At 40.1% G+C, this 17,525-nt stretch overlaps 1 protein-coding gene across 1 annotated transcript in view; it reads left to right on the top strand.

Moving 5' to 3' along the window:
- MSH3 (mutS homolog 3) overlaps positions 1–15,356 on the top strand; it is a 72,429-nt gene extending 57,073 nt beyond the window's left edge. Inside the window, exons 20-23 of the mRNA XM_078862251.1 lie at positions 8,102–8,288; positions 9,693–9,813; positions 11,183–11,360; positions 12,310–15,356. Of these exons, the coding sequence (XP_078718377.1) occupies positions 8,102–8,288; positions 9,693–9,813; positions 11,183–11,360; positions 12,310–12,391 (568 nt within the window). The 3' untranslated portion in view covers positions 12,392–15,356. The remainder of the gene's footprint in view (positions 1–8,101; positions 8,289–9,692; positions 9,814–11,182; positions 11,361–12,309) is intronic.
- The last annotated feature ends 2,169 nt before the right edge of the window (positions 15,357–17,525 follow it).

Genomic DNA, 17,525 nt, shown 5'->3' with positions numbered 1-17,525 from the left:
CGAACGTCTCCACCAGCGAGCTGATGAACTCGAAGCCTGCATGGGCCGCACTCTCGTTCGCCGCGATGCACGTGTCCTTGGCGCGGTACATCATCCGGGTCGGGACAATGACGCGAGCAACGTCGGCGACCTGGGCAATGACAGTCGGTGCGGAGGTACGGGGGTTGGCGCGAAAGGCCGAACGGGCTGTCGTGTTCGCCTCCACTTGGCGCTGCGTGATCTTGGTAGTGCCCGTGCAGCCGTGGTGATCCGTGCACAGCGCCGAGACGCGGAAGCCGCGTCGTTCCCCCGTGAGCTTCGTCAGCTTCACCTTGAAGGAACAAGGTGTTGAACTAGAGCAGACGATGGCAACGTGCCATCCGCCGCTTCGCTTGAGGTCAAGGACCGCGCGCTTGCCTTGTTGCAAAGCAAAGTCTTGGATGCCGTGGATGGCCTCGCGGCGCGTGGTAAAAGTCTTCTTGGGGTGGAGGGTTGCCATTCGAATGTGAGCAAGGTGGCAGTGCGCCCGCCTGGTCGCAAGCCCGCCCCGAGCTCACTTCCGAGTCCGAGCCGTAGCTTGAAATGTTGGTCGTTGGGGTGCTGGCACACTGTGCCAGCGTACAAATATCAAGTGTGTGTAGTTATATGGTGCTGGCACACTGTGCCAGCATACTAATACCACGTGTTTAGATGAATGGGGTGCTGGCACAGTGTGCCAGTATACAAATACCAAGTGTTTGGATGAATGGGGTGCTGGCACACTGTGCTAGTATACATTTATCAAGTGTATTTGACAAATGTCAAAACTGGGTGCACCCTGAGTGTCCAAAACTCAAGTTTTTGGCCACCCAGGGTGCACCCAATTTTGACATTTGGGATCCAGTTTTGTCGGCAAAAGTTAAAAACCACCCAGTTTTGACATTTTCCCATTCCTTAACATGTGCATTCGCATATAAGCGTGCATACATAAAAGGAATACAGGCATCCCTCGATGTACGGAAGAGATGTACGTTCTTGAAAAGTTCGTAAAGCGCCAGATTTTCCCTTTGACTTACATCATATAATTGGAGATGCCTTTTATAGGAAAACATAAATCAAGTAAAAAAATACTGTTCAGTACTTACGGTCTCGTTTTGCACTTCTGATTTCACTTGGACTAAGTGGCCTCTTTCCAGGCATCTTGACTTTTAGTGAAATTACAACATTTAAAAAAAGTGAAAAATCCTGCACAGTGCAGTACCAGGCGTTGTCAACACAAAGAACTTAACCCCAAGCTTGGGCACCACAAAGAACGCGGGAAATCAGTAAAGTGTTAAAAGTGCGCGGCGCAAACGATCTGGAGCAGCAGGAAATGCATGCGAGAACAAATGACAGACCGTGCATTGTTTGAATGTTTCCCCCCAAAACGGTACATTTTTAGACAATCAGAATTCTTAAAATGCGAATTTAACGTAACGTATATCAAATTCGTTCCCTAATTAATTAGGTTATTTATAGCGACATTCCGTATATTTATTTTAGTAACAAGGGATGACTATAATGATCCCACCCCCTCGTGATTTCATGAATTGTCACGATTTGGGGTTACAATTAAATTCAAGAATCTAATCTTTTTAAACGTGGTGAATGCAGCACCTGTAGCAGTATAATCATGAACATAAGAATCTATTTTTATATCAACGAATCAATGTATTATATAGCTAACTAGCGGGAAGCACCCGGCATTGCCTGGGAGAAAAATGTACTGAAAAACTTCTCAAACTTAAAAACATAACATATACAAATGAAAAAAAAAACTTTGATCATTACCTCATTAATAAAAATAAAACCCAACGCGCAGTGAAAAAAACTTACGCTCACGCGCCAAGATTCAATTCTTTAGATCGCGCAAAAAAATCGAAGGTTGTAAATTCTTTAGAATCGGCTTATTCCCGTGTAATCGATACCACAAATGATCACCAGATATCGATTCTCGCCACACACTTCATGGTCACCCCCCCCCCCCCATATACTAAAGTCTATTTTTATACGTTTTACATTGTGTACAGTATGGGAGCTAGCCACATGGCAAATTAAAAGTTTGTTACCTATTCCCCCCCCCCCGCGCATTTGTGCGGGATACACGTCCGACACGCGGAGGGTTGGGGGGGGTGACGTCAGCAGGCACACTGTAGCACTGCCGCATGCGGGTGACATGACAGATGACGTCACCGCTCACTTGCGTGAAAAATATATTCATTATTGCGCCCCTCCCCCCCAAAACAAATACAAAAGTCTATTTGTATAATTTATGCATGGTGTACAGTCTGGAAAGTACCCACATGGCAATTTCAAGTTTGTTGCATGTTGGGAAGTACACTAAACATTTTGAACAGACGCACATATTCACAAATTTCCCTTTTATATATATAGATGTATAGCACGTATGTACACATTACAGGTACATTCATGCAAACCTTAGACGTGCGGTAGACTTGTGGAAAATCCACTTGCGTGTAATGTGGCTTAATGGGATGCAAGAACAGCATATATTTGAGATCAGATTGAGTTCAATACCACTGGTATGTAATTGTTGAGGAAGTAATAGCTGTCTGCAGTGTATAAAAATAACACGGTTTTGGTTGTCATGTCTGTGTTAATCAAAGTTTGAAAACTGCCACTTTTGCAGATCATCAATGTTGTATGTGTGCAAGGCCCTGTGGGCAGCAATGTCCCACGTGGTGAGATTGAAAATAAAGCCTGTTCTCATCTTTCCACGTTCAGTGAAAATAATACACACCAATGAAATGTGTAGTTAATGTTAAAACCTTAATCATGTGGGCTGTTAAAATGATGCAACAACATAAAAAAACACATTCATCAATAAAATGTAATGTTAGCAAAATAAGTGTTTATTTTATTAAGTCTGGAAAATAAAGCCAGTGTAGATTAAAACTATTTTTATGAGCATCCACAAGCCATGTATTCTTACCTGTTAATTTTTATTCATGCTTTGGGTTGTTAAGATATTTAATTTGCATAGATTAATTTGTTTGAGAAATGTATTGTCACAAAGTAATTTTCATTCAGATGCATTTGGGACTTATAATGATTGAGCTTATTTTGCATTTTAGAAGCCAGAAAAGTGTCCACAAGTTGTCAACACAGGATACAAATTTGCTGTGCAGCATATAAAGTTGCCTTGCAGGATCGTAGTACATGCAACATGCTTCTCTAGGGATTTGCAGTGCTGTCGTAATTGTTACGTAAATAAGTACAAAAAGCCCTAACCATTCGATTAACAATAGTACATTAATACAGACATTCAAATGAAGTAGTTAAGCATGGCCAAATTGGTTGCTCACAATCAACGTCTTCCGTTTTATTACGCCTGTTTAGTATGGTAAGTGCCACGCGCAAGAAATATTTTCAGAATAATTTATCAAACGCTGCATCCCCTGGCTTTGAGAACCCCGAGCCCTGCCAGAAAAGGAGAAAAGAAAAAAATGTGTGCACAGCTTGCATGCGGTTTGAAAGCGAGCCCTCCTGATTTTTTTACATGGGAATTCAAGGGTGGTGTTATTTTAACACTTGCATTTCATAAGAAACACTGTGATCACTGTGAACCACATGTACGTTGTATTCGCTAATTCATGCATACACAGCGTACAAACATGCCGCTTTTAAGCAGTGTTTGCTTATGAGACTTAGATACTGCAAATAGAAGTACTCGGCTCAAAGGTGGGTCATGCATTGTCCAATATTTTTTCCAATGAAGATGCCTAAGTCACGCTTAATATAGTGTGCATAATTGTATTTGTATTATTATTGTTACATTATTAGGGGAAGACTGCACTGATACTGCAGTAATGTTATAATCCACACATTTAATAGTTCGCTGTAATTTTATAATGCATCTAATTTTGCCGTTTGATCCATTAGGTCAGAGTATTGATATGGAGGATGACATTATTGTTATAAATGCAGGGGGCATCACTGCAAATTGTGTATTAAAGTATCTCATAGAAATTTGAATGTGAAAAAGACATGTTTTTCTATTATACGCGACACCTCGGAGATGAATAATATCTCCACATGATTACCAAAATAACGAACTTACATTTAACGGCATGCATGCAGAGAATGGCCACCACATCCAGTGGAATGATTGACATTTGTGTTATCCTTACATTCACACTACATTCATGCCCCACTAAATCAGGGATATCAATTATCAGGCTTATAAGAGGTAGCTTTTGGGGTTAATCTCTCATCGTGAAGTGCATGTAATGTATTGAAATCATTGCAACTGTCATGAGGCTTATGTTTCTTCCCTTGCAGTGGACTATCAATGTAAATGGTCTGATTTGATAATTGTCTGGGAGTTCCCTGAAGGGATATGTAACACTTGAAGCTGCTTGAAGATTTATGAAATCTGGCTCTCAAATCCAGCCCTGGGTTTGTTATTGCAGATGGCTTAAAAAATGTTTGGCCCAATCTGTTGTCTTCATATATTTTTCTTCCATTATTTCTGCTAAACATTTGGGACTGAGTTTAATTGGAACCACAGGAGTTTGTATACACGAGTGTAATTGGAAATATATGCTCTGTTTAGTAGTCTTCATTAAATTTTGTTATATGCAGCCATAGGCACATTCCTTACCATCTTGTACACAATTCAGTGGCCAGCACACAATCAGAAATCTATAAATTAAACGTTTGCGATGTTCTTTCACATTCGTACAATATTAGGGCCCTAGGGGCATATCTGCACATGTGGTCCCTGCACCAGCTGATATCAGTACAATAGATTTCTGGGCCCAGCTCTTCTCTGTTTGTGTGGCTCTATGGGATTTTAGTTTTGGCATGGCTGCACCATTTTAGCCACTGCCTTTTTAGCCATTATTCGGTGACGTCCATAGCTCAAAACGGTTTTCCTGGTCACTGTAACATCTGCCTGATGGGTGGGAGGATTTCAAGCTTCGGTGCCCCGTGTGTTTAGGAAAGGATTAAATGGTATTGTGGACCTTCCCTGGGTTTCTGTCAAAGGTGGCCTCTATTCATGTAAATTGGGAGATTGCCCTCCCCTCTTTCTGTCCAAAGCCCTTTCTATCAAATCGAGAAGGCTGCATGTCTTGGATGTGGTGAAAGCTTCATCATTTTTCTTCTGATAGTTATGTGTTCTGCCTGGAGCCCATATGAAGGGGGGAGGCTGCATCCAAGCATGTGACTGGTGCATAGATGCATGTTTGTATTGGGCTATCTTAGTAAAAGGCAGGGAAGAAGCCTCTGAACTCTGTGAGGTCCATGGTGCTCTTCTGGGTTAGTGAGGTGGGTATCACTTTGCAGGACAGCAAGCTGAATCCTCACCACACACATTTGCCAGACACTACCAGAGGTGGGACAAAGTCATTGTTATGCAAGTCCAAGTCGAGTCGCAAGTCATCAAATTCATGACTCGAGTCTGACTCGAGTCCAAGTCACATGACTCGAGTCCACATCTCATAGGTGGGACAAAGTCATTGTTATGCAAGTCCAAGTCGAGTCGCAAGTCATCAAATTCATGACTCGAGTCTGACTCGAGTCCAAGTCACATGACTCGAGTCCACACCTCTGGACACTACCATCTCAACATGCTAGCTTCGAGAGATGCTCGTTCATCATTAGCAGCCGAAACCTGGACTCAGGCCCAGGATTCCAAAAGTGGCAACTAAGTGCTCTGGCTGCTGAGCCAGCTGACCTTCTCTGGAACACAATAATTGAATGAAACCTATTGTCCAAACCTGACGAGGTCCCTCGTAAATATTTGTCTTGAATTGTTCGTGACATCACGAGTTGTTAAAAGCATTGTACATGTTACACTATGTTCATCAAGTGATGATGCTTCATCCGTTCAATTTTTTTTTAAGTAAGGTATGTTTTTTTTCATATTGCTACATTTATTCCAGCCACATTTTGCGATACACACTAATGTCTACCCATTTCGGAAGCCTAATCACACAGACTTTTAACGGTCTCATTTGTTCCGTAATTAATGTCTTCGGCAGCAGAAATACTTGCCCTTACAGCAAACTGGGATAACAGACCACTTTTATCATTTTTTCGCCATAAAACCCACTTCCAATTCACACAGCAAAATAACTTTTGAATTGTCTATATACATACCATGGTTATTTACATGGTAGATATACACTAACTCTATTTCCAACTGTGTTGATACAAATATTTTACTTTAACACGAATCGACACGTTGATTTAAGGGGAAAAAACTAGATAATAATATGAAACACCCGACATTCTACCATTTGTTGGAAATTACATTATAATTACATGTATATACTTTACCTCCCTTGGCAATGCGAACACTGGGACAATTCAGTATGAACCTGTCATACATAGAAAAACTAGAAATAATTTTACCAGGTTAGGCCAAATTTGTTATTAGCTTTTTTTCATAAGTGACCTGGCTACAAATGATAGCTCAACGAAGTGGCTTATGTCGAAATGTATAGCAGCCAAATACTCTAAATGGATGTTTCTAAATATGTGGAAGTAAAAACTGGAGGACCAGGCGAAAAAAACCACACGACCACAGGGATAATATGCGAACTCCAATTATACAGGCATTCGGAGCAGGATTGAGCACCCGACCTCCATACCAGGCGAGGTAGTTAACATCTCGACACCACGGCGCCCTTATCAATGCAGTATAATACTGGAACGGAGACTGGATCTTGACTTGCTTTGTACACATGACAATTTGGCAGTTATTAAATGCCTCTTTAGACTGACAGGGCACCCATGGAGAGATCCCAGCCTGCCAGATGCAGTCCTTGCACAGATGTATTTTTAACTTTGTCAATAATGTTTATTTGTTCTGGGCACAACTTCTTGCAGTTCCCATGACCTACTGGACTCTGGTATATTGGGGTGTTTTTGTTTGACTTTCTCACAGATCTGCCTTTGTCTCTGGCTGCATTTTGAGTTATAAGTTATTCAATTTCATTATGAACTTGAAACAAAATAATGGCTGTAATACCAGAAAAAAAAACTTGTTTTACATACGAATTCAACAAAAAACTAACAACTTTTGTATTTAATTTGATTAACAAGGAAAATTAAATGCTTGGCTGATTACACTCTTTAGTCAATTTAGCATTTCTGGATATATGCCCTACCAGTGAAGAAAGACAATTTCAAGATACTTATGTAAAATAGCATTTGATGATGTAAAAAAAAATCACATTCACTTTATTTTATGAATAAATATACGTAAATCTTAGAATCCATTACATTCGTAATTAACCCCTAAGACTGTTGAGTGGGATTGTCTCTTAAAAGTTTCCATTCACCCATTTCCACTGATCTATGAGTATGAAGGACATGTTATCTGTATTTCTGTAACAGGATTGTGCCCGATACATTTACGGAATCGAAATATTCACAGGAGGCCTCGCAGCTATCAAAACAGAGCTTGGGTTTCACTTGACAGAATTGTATCCTCAGGAAAGAGGGACCCCCCTCCTCCTCCCATCATAGCAAGAATCGTGTCCTCGTGATGCCTCTTTAGCTTTCTGGGGCGACGTCTGTGGATATGTTTTCAACTACTGCATTTAAGACAAACAGTATCGTGCATTCCACATATCAGACATTCATTCAAATGACTTCATACAAGTTGTGGTCAGGTTTTGTATTTGGCTATATTGGATTTTCTTACATCAGATATATTTCCAAAGAGAAATATACATATATGCTGTCTAGAGGCAGCTATTTTAATACATTTTTGCATTCATTTGTATTCGGGAAACATGAATAGATTGTATGATGTATAGTTACAATTATTTTATGAGCATTTTATTAAGCTGCTGTAAACATCAAAGACAGCTCAATTTTAGAGTGAAAATTGCATATGGGCATTCAATTAAGTGCTTATGGAATCACCTGCATTTATAAAAAGGATTGTAATCATTTGGGGGAGCTAGCAGTGTTGAAGGAGCAAGGACAGTTTTTGTTTTTAATGTGATTGCCGTAAAAAGTGTGCGTTGATGAATGCAATTAACACTTTTTCAGGACATCTCACTGGTGCAGCCAGTGGATTCTAATTGGCTTGCACTGTGCCCCGCCACTAACCCGCTGCGTTCAGGATGGGCGCATCAGACAACATCTACAAGGGCCGCAGCACCTTCATGGAGGAGCTGAGCGAAGCTTCGGAGATCATCCGCAAAGCGACGCGCCACTCGCTCGTGATCCTGGATGAGCTGGGCCGCGGCACGAGCACGCACGACGGAATTGCCATCGCTTACGCCACTCTGGAGTACTTCGTCAAGGAGGTCGGCATTTCCTGCACACCTCCCGAGCTTTCCCCCCCACCCCCCCCCCCCCCCCCCATAAATTGACGAGCAATGAAGTTAATGCCTTCTGGTTACACGTGTAGCCCATTGTGGCTTTATTGGTGAATTGCATTTTTTATGTTTTCATCCCTGTCGTGCCATCTGGACGGTTCACTGTAACAAAATAAAAAAACGTCTTGTGTCGTTCATTGGATTAAACATTTATTTTCATATAAAATAGTATCCAGAGTAATGTGTGTAGATTGTTACTGGCGTAAGCTAGCGTTAAGAAGAGTTGTTTTACCTCCGTAATGATTACAGTGCCAACTGTATAGTTGATCTTCATGTAGGGTGCATCTCAGTTGTGAATTTTAAGTGAAAGGATGAAAGTTATGCTAAAATAATATTTTGTGTAAATCATTAACTCCATGCAGTTGCGTTTAATTGTAATAACTAAACACTGCAAGTGACAGTCCTTGTGCTTATCAATTATGATAACGTCAGCATTTGCATTGCCTAGAGTTATGAATATACAGCCTAAGTTGGTGTTCAATAGTAATCCATGACAATGTTTATACACATACCTAAATGCATATTGGATTAAACTGTATGATAAATTGGTAACATTTAAAATGATATCTTGATTGCCCTCTTATATTGTTATTTTATAAATATGTTTTGTCATAATTTAATGAGTTAATGTCAAGAGCTATGGAAATAGAGGAACACAGGTATTCATAATTATTAATGGAGTGGATTATTAACTTTGCTTTTGTATAGCCATGTTTTGTACTTTTGAGGCATAATCAATTTATAAATAACACTTACTACCCAGGAACAATTTTTTTTTGCTACACAGTATAATCAAACATGAGTAAGAACTTAATCTTATCCCCAATGCTAAGTTTATAGTTGACACATCATCAACTAATTTTCATCAGGGAGCGCAGCCTGATGAAGGTGTCAATGCTCAGAATGTTATTTAAGTATCGACTAAACGGTAAGCATTCATTGATACACCCCATTTGCCTTGCCACAATTCTGGGTCCCGATTCAACCTAAGAATAAAATGTGTTTTGTCTGTTTACATGTATGCGTTGTGTCTAAATGTACTTTGTCCCTTTGTATTAATTATCTGTCTCATTTTTGCTCTGTCGTGTAATGTTTGGCTCATGTTCCACATTGTTCCGTCTCATTTCTATTGTCTGTTTAAAATGTTATGTTATTTATGTTGTGCCCTATGCAACAACATGAGCATATCATTTCTGTATACTTTACTCAAATCAATACTGACATGCACAATCCAAGTATAGTGAGCATCAGAGTTAATTTTCATTGATTAATTGACGCATCTTTAAAAACCTGCTTTGTGGCATGTCTGTTTTGTTGTCTTCCATCCGGCAGGTGCAATGCTTGACCCTCTTTGTTACACACTACCCACCTGTGTGTGAAATGGAGAGGCTAAACCCGGACATTGTCAGCAATTACCACATGTCTTTTCTTCTCAGTGAGCCCGAGGAGACGGGTAAGAAAATCGAGCAATGCATCCACTGAGCTCTCGTATGCTACTCCTTGTGATCGTTGGCCAAGTCTTTTAGAAAGGAAGTTTTGGCATAATGGTTGCACCAAAACATTAGTTTTCATTCATTGTTGAATTTGGCTGATGAATTAATTAATTATCCACTTCAGCAATTGTTTCTTGCTGTGATTGTCCCACCTGATGACGGACGCTTGTGTTGCGCTCGAAACGTCGTGATTTAATATATTTTATACCTACGTGACTTTACCGAAAGAACCAAAGAGTATTATCCTTCTTTGAGAAAGCACTACCATTACCTTCTTGGTTGACATTGCAATATGTGCACAGGATTGTGTAGTGCATGAATGTCCGTGAGTACACAATCTCGTATGTATTTTATTTGGCGGTGATATCGCCTAGCAGAAGTGTGTTTGTCGCTTGTTGCAGAGGTTCACGGTTCTAATCCAGCGGCCGCCCTGGTTATTACTGTGGGTGTAATAACCACAATACGCACAGTCTGCTTCACAGCGCACGCCATCGATGCCCTGTAGTCATTCAAAATAATTTGTGCCAGCATTACCTGGAAATTACTAAATTGGCAAATTACATAGCAATCAGCGCTTCCTACTAGTTGAATCATGCCCCAGGTCACTCTTGCAAATGAGACTCTATCCTGGTCTCTTGACTTATCACCTGGTTTTAAAATAAATAACTTGAGCTTATGTATGGATACAATTAAGAGCCTAATTTTAATAGATTGAAACCCTGTTTTAGATAATTATAAAATTACATCTCACATTCAGTAATTAAATCATGAAGCAGAGAAATTACCTGTGTGTCCAGTGCACTATTCGTCATGATCCGACAGATTTGACGCTGGCGTGAATACTCTCTAAACTATTACTCTGAAAAGGTTGCTGTGCACTTATAATGGGCTAGGTGTAAACAAATAGAAAAAACACGTGGTGTTACCACAAAGTAACTATGTTGCTAATCAGTGACAGTGTCATAACAGCTTGCGATTTATCAGATGGACCTGAGGCGGCAGGAGCCGGATTATAAAGCTGCCACAGTTGAAAAAGCGTATTGTGCAAACATCGCTGATGCATTGTGCATTCTCGACATCATGCCCGCGCACCTGCTTGACGGTTGCCTCAAGCGTCGTGACATATTGGTCAAAGTGAAACGGAGGTCAGCCAGGCACCTCATTGCCGCTAATTGGGTAAATTACAGATTCATCTCGCTGGAAACCGAGCGCTGGCATTTTAGAGACCAGAGGGTGTTGACTAGTGCGTTGCATGAATGTATTTATTTATTTTTAAACTCGACCTTCCATTTCTGCTCGAGGCAAATTGTGCATTGTGTGATGTGCTAGTGCAAGGGGAAGACGGAGAGAGGCTGGAGTCGGTGACCTTCTTGTATCAGCTTACAGAAGGGCCAGCCGCTCGGAGTTACGGCCTCAACGTCGCGCGGTTGGCTGCCATTCCTGAGCAGGTGTTGCACACTGCCGCTCATAAATCCAGGGAGCTGGAGGCTCACATCAACATGAAACGGTGGGATTTTCAAACGCATCATCCAGTAACTCGGGAAAATTGTGGAACAGTGTTTCAGCACTGCGCTATGAACTTAGTGACCTGAGTTTGATTTGCGGCCTAGGCTAACGTTATGGCCTATTGATATTCAAACCGGGTCCTAGGTCTACTCTTCACGAACCTTCATCGACCAGTTTGGCGAAGTTTGGGCAAACAACACGGCATCGAGAGGTTCTCATCCAGCAGTGAAAATATGTTAAAATAGCCATTTGGCATGACCTAACATGAATAAAAAGTAAATGTTACTAATGAAGATAATGAATTATTACGCTTTTGTAATTCCTTTTTGCATTTTGTATACAAACTACTTTAAATTAAATAAGTTTCTGGTCCAGTGTCCGTTAAATGTGTGCAAAATGTTCAATATACTCTTCGCATCATTATACATCTACTTCTGTAACGTGACATTGATTTTGGATCTTGGCGAAAAAAATACTTTCTTAAATTCCATATCACTGACTTTGTTCTCTGCTGTTAATATCAGGTTGTCAGCTGCATGCAGCTGAGATGGAAACCTGCAGAGGGGCACACATATTTAAATCGACACGTTGGAATAATGCTGTTGATTGAATTTTATAGATGAAAAGCAGGCTGAACAGAGAGCACATCTTTGATGTTGTGGGCGTGTTGCCGTGGTCATCTCGTCATTCAGAAATATGAATATAATGACTATTAGGGGAAACGAAAGCGATGTTTTTTTTAACATATCACAGTTTAAGAGTGCATATAAGTTCATTATAAGTGAATATCGAATACACACTGTCCCAAAATCTGGAGTCGAGGTCATTAATTATAATTTTGAGAATGTATATACAGTGCATTTGATCATAACGTTAGAAAATGCAAGTCAGCCTTTGTGTGCATATGAATGGATTTTATTGATGATGTAAAATGTAATATGTCTTTGCAGAAAGAACATCAGCCACTTCTTAAGAGTCTGGGATCTGGAAGAAAATGAAGCTTCCAACCAATTGCAGACTTTGTTTTCCTGATGCCAGCTTCTCACGATTGTCTTGCGCTCCTTTGCTAAAAATTCCCTGTGATGCATAGGGAATGATGTGGAATCATGATGCTATGCTGTACAGCTGTGTCCTGTTGAAATTGCAATGCCTGCATTTCTGACTGTTGCTGATGTTGTGCATGCATCAAAAGAACAAGGGTTATGCAAATAAGAAAGACACTGGATATACTTTGTAGGTTGTGATCTAGGTATTTTGTTATTCAGTAGCACAGCCTGGATTGATAATGGTTTTGCCAGTTTAATGGTTACAATGTCAGACGAACAATTCTTCCCCATTACAGGAATGAACCAATTCTAGATTTGAAGCTTTCGTGACTGCAATGATTCATATTCTTAGGTTTTTTCGGTGAAGTCACGTAGGTAAACAATTAAAATTAATAAAAGTAAAATAAAATAAAAATCACGAAGTATCAAGTGATACAGCTGTCGTGCTGTGACTGTTCCACCTGAAGACGGAAGCTTGTGTTGCTTCCGAAACGTCGTGATTTTTATTTTATTTTTATTTTACTTTTATTAATTTTTTACCTACGTGACTTTACCGAAAAAACCTAAGAATAGGAATGAACCACTGCTCCGTGCTGCTGCTGTTGTTACTATATTTTTGCTGCTTTATTTCTGAGCCAGTGCTGATTTTTGTGATGGCATCATTCAAATTAGCCGTCTGAGAGATGGCAACATTTTTATGATGCAGACTATTTTCATCTTAAATTACTGATGAAGCAAACATTGGAAATGTTTATAGAAATGTAATTGTAACAAATTTGTTTTGATAATTGACCACATCTCAAAAATATAAAACCTGGAACATATTCTCTACGATCAAAATAAATGCTTTCTTCAAATTCACCTTTCAAATAATTTGGAAGAAGCCAACATTAAACATTGTTTACATTTTCAATATGTAACATTGTAATTTAACTAGCCAGATGTGTCCTGCCATTACCTTTAAAGAAGGCAGATTGGCACTTCTACTTGGCACATAATGTCATGTAATAGATTTCTAATGTTTACGAGTGTGTGCTTCTAATGACCACGTGGCTCTGTGTTTGAGGCCATGCTTCCCCAGAGTTCAAATGTTCATATTTACTATGCAACCAATGTGAAAAGTGTACCCTTGACATTGTTACATTTGAATGGGGAATATTGATCGTGGACGTATGGATGGATTATGGTATATGTGAGGGGAATAAACATTTCTGGTATAGACTTTCCCAACCCTCGTATTAACATTGAATGTAGAAGAGGCTCAGGATATTCTAATGTTTACTTCTGAGGTGCCGGGTTCAAGACTTCTTTGGAGGAGGCAAATGGAAGTGATCCAGCTCTGTCGGCAATATTAGACATTCGCTACTTAAATAAAAGAAGCCTACAAAAATGCTTCATGACCAGCTCATGAAAGTCGTTGCCTAATTAATGCACGTGTATAGTGAAACAATCAGGCTTTCTTAATGTATTTTTTTTAAGCAGGCATCATTGTATACACCGGTGAATCCAATGCTTTGGAGACGACGGTTGATAGATCACTGATGTCCCAAACCCAATGGGCTGAATTGGCTAGAAGATGACACTCCAGTACATCGATTTGTGATTTTGTCTCTGTCTTTTAGCGTTATCCAAATTGGCTAATTAGAAAACTACCCTCAAAATTACTCAATTGGACTTACACATAGCAATCATCGCCCTCTATTGGAAGATGAATGTCCATTTATAGGCCAGGTGTTGAGTCACCTTGTGCCCAGAGGGAGCAGCTGCCACATGGTGGTGCCCTTTAAAACGTGTGCGAAATGATGTTAAGCGCTCTGACGCCCCGCCATGAAGGGCGCGATGTCAAAAGAACATCATTATCCCCTCGTACGTTTAGGTTTTCTACACATGCCCTGGTTTCCTTCCATGTGCAAAACTTTCCACCACTAACATTTTTCAAACGTCATGAGGACCCTCGTGAAATGGTCTTAAGACCCAGTGAGGCTTTTCTACATGAATCATTTTCATTTGGGCATTTATTGATGCATCGTATGATTAAAACGAAAAGGTTAAAATGATAGATACTATTTAGGAAACGAATTACGATCTATGATCATAATCATTGAATTGCCAAGGATGTAAATTTTGTAATGCATTATGTTGACTTGCCATGCATTGTGATGACTTGCCATGGTTTAAACGGAAGGTATGTGTAATAATTAGTGAAATATGTAACATTCCATAATAATGTACAGCCCTTTTATCAACCCACTACTGGATGAACGCCTCCCAGCAAAGTTTTGGCAATGGTGGTTTACCACACCTCACCATGCTGGTCAGTGCAGGTTTGTGAAGGAGGGGGCTAAGACCAATTCCAATATCACTCCACTGATTTTAGCCGTGCCCTGGAATCAAACATCGATCGCCAGGCTCGTAACACAGTACTGCACACTAATCACTACGCCACAGCTCCGCCCCCTGTTTCTAATTTCCTGCCAAATGTCATTTCCATACAGGTTACTACATTTTAACATCAATATTAATAACACTTCGGTATAAAACTTTCATGAAGCGGGTCAATTATCGTTGAAAGAAAAAAAGGTTGCTCGTTGGGAATTCTTGCCTCGGGGTTAATAAACAGTCGGGTAAAAAAAATGTGCAAAGCACCAATCAAGGAAAGGAAATGCAAAAGTGATGAGCTGGAGAATTCCTTGGAAGTGTAGATGGTTGCATCCCATGTATGATTGATGCATTACCTGGGGAATTGGGGGAAGCAGCCCTCACCTCGGCCGTGGTGACATAAAACATCCATGATTAAAACGGGTAATTTCAATAAATTAATACATTTGAACTTTACGCAAGACCCTTGGTAATATATTTGCACACGTGTACTGTACTGTATTTATAATACATGGTGGGGGTACTTTTTTTCATTAATGCTTTCAAAAGACCGCACACAGCACCTTTGAGCATTTGAGTGAAAAGCTTTATCAACCGCTGTATGCTTGTAACAATGCAAATTAATGCTCCACTCAATAAAAAAAAACACTGCATATACCTTTGAATTGTTGGTTACCTTGTTATACTATTGCATGGATATGTAATGATCCATCGATATCGATTCTCAAGGCTCATACGGTATGTGCATCGAAACGCACATGTACAAATATTTTTTCCCCGATGTGCATATTGTAACGAAGAAGAATCGCGAATTTTCAGTTATTTAGTGTTTGCATGAAACTTAATATCAAAGCGCTTTAAAAAATACACACGAATAACATGAACAGGGACTGTGGTGAGAAAAGGGGTAGATTAATATTGTAAACTAAAACTACCATCAATCCTTATATTTTACGAGGTAAGGCCCGCTGAGCTATATATCTTCTTCACAAGTGACCTGGCCACAAATGATAGCTCAACGAAGTGGCTTATGTGAAAATGTTTAACAGCCAAATACTCTAAACGCATGTTTTTAAATGTGGAGGGAAAAACCGGAGGACCCGGAGAAAAAATCCACGTGACCACGGATAGAGACACGCAAACTCCAAACATACATGGGTCAGAGTCGGGATCGAACCCATGGCCTGTATACCAGGCGAGGTAGTTAACATCTCGCCACTGGATTTGTGCAGCGCCTAAATGGAACCACATCTCTCGAAACGCTGAAATAGAGACGGTTTAAAGCACACTCCATTGTCAAGAGAGACGAACGCGTCCTCGTGGACGCTGACAGAGCCACAGCAGGGCCTGGGAGAGCAAGCAGGCACCACACATGATGTGCTCGAGTTACATCGAGGCTAATACATCTTTCACCAAAAAAATTGTACAAATGAGACTGATTTATTTTAATAAGCAATGCAAAAATACACTAATACGTATGCAAAATTATTTAGATCGCAGACAAGCATCGCAATCCTATAGTTGGCTGGTGACTGGGCATGCTCCCGAGTGCGTTTTGAAGGGATACAGAGATTTTTTTTTTTGTAAACGAGACACTTTTAGTTTATCTGCATAAATGTGATACACTCAGGCTTAAACGTTTCATGCGCAAGCATAATCTGTGGATGCTATTTAATTTCATTGACCCCAAATACATTTGTATTTACATTTTGTAGTCATGGCATGTTTTACAACTAAATGGGTGTTGCAGTGTGAAGCCAATTGGTCACTGAAGCTTAAATATAACTCTTTAGGGCTGTGGGATTATTTTGCGTTGTAATCCATTAAGCTGCAAAACTAGTTGATTATTTTAGTTTCAATGGTTGGTAGAGTTTACGATTGTAAAATGCAACTGTTGAATACATTCCGTCTTATAGTCCGTGTAAATGTTGCGAATATATGTTAGAATTTAGGAAAATTGTGGCTTTTGAAAAAAAAAATGTAAATGCCAGCAAAGCAGTCATTCATTTAATTGTGATGGATAACAAATCACCTCTACTGATGTTTAACTATAACATTGTCAGATGTACCAAGCTTAAGATTCTGCAATCCTTTTCACCTGCCTTCTTGGATAGTCCAGCATCTGGCTGTGTTTGCCAAAGCTTGCTTGTGACCATTATTATTCTGCTTTACAATGTAGGAAGGACCTGAATTACATTACACAGCTTTTCCTACGAGGGAAACGTACCCATGGTCGACAACTGCTCATGAATGCACTCAACACCGTGTACTTCAATCACTCATGCGAATCCCTCTGGTTGCCAAGAATTATCAGGATAAATAATTCTCCGTGGTCTACGCTAGATTAAAATAATAAGATCGTTCTATATGAACCAACGAATATGTGGCACATACTATTCAAAAATGTTATTTGTTGAAATGCCAATAGTGTTTCTAGCATGGCCATTAATGTTGAAAAAGCAATTGTTATAAGTCGATCGGCAAGTCGAGTGTGGTGGGGTAAAGTGTGGGTAATCTTTCCAGACGTAAGGCCAACGTGGAAGAGTAGACCAAAGCACCCTCGAGTGTGGCTCTAGAGTTGCCTCCAGTCGAGGCCCCTTCTGTCTGCGTAAGCAATAAATTGCAAGATCGTAGTACAGTACTGAATTGGGCAATACCATATTACAGTGAATTCAATCAAAACGTATCTTGTTCCTTGAATGTATGTATGTTGAACTTCTTTCGCACCGTACGTAGCTAAC

Source organism: Lampetra fluviatilis, chromosome 13 (assembly GCF_964198595.1).
Source record: "Lampetra fluviatilis chromosome 13, kcLamFluv1.1, whole genome shotgun sequence".
Taxonomy (NCBI): Eukaryota; Metazoa; Chordata; class Hyperoartia; order Petromyzontiformes; family Petromyzontidae; genus Lampetra; species Lampetra fluviatilis.
This window is presented reverse-complemented; position numbering and strand designations above follow the sequence as displayed.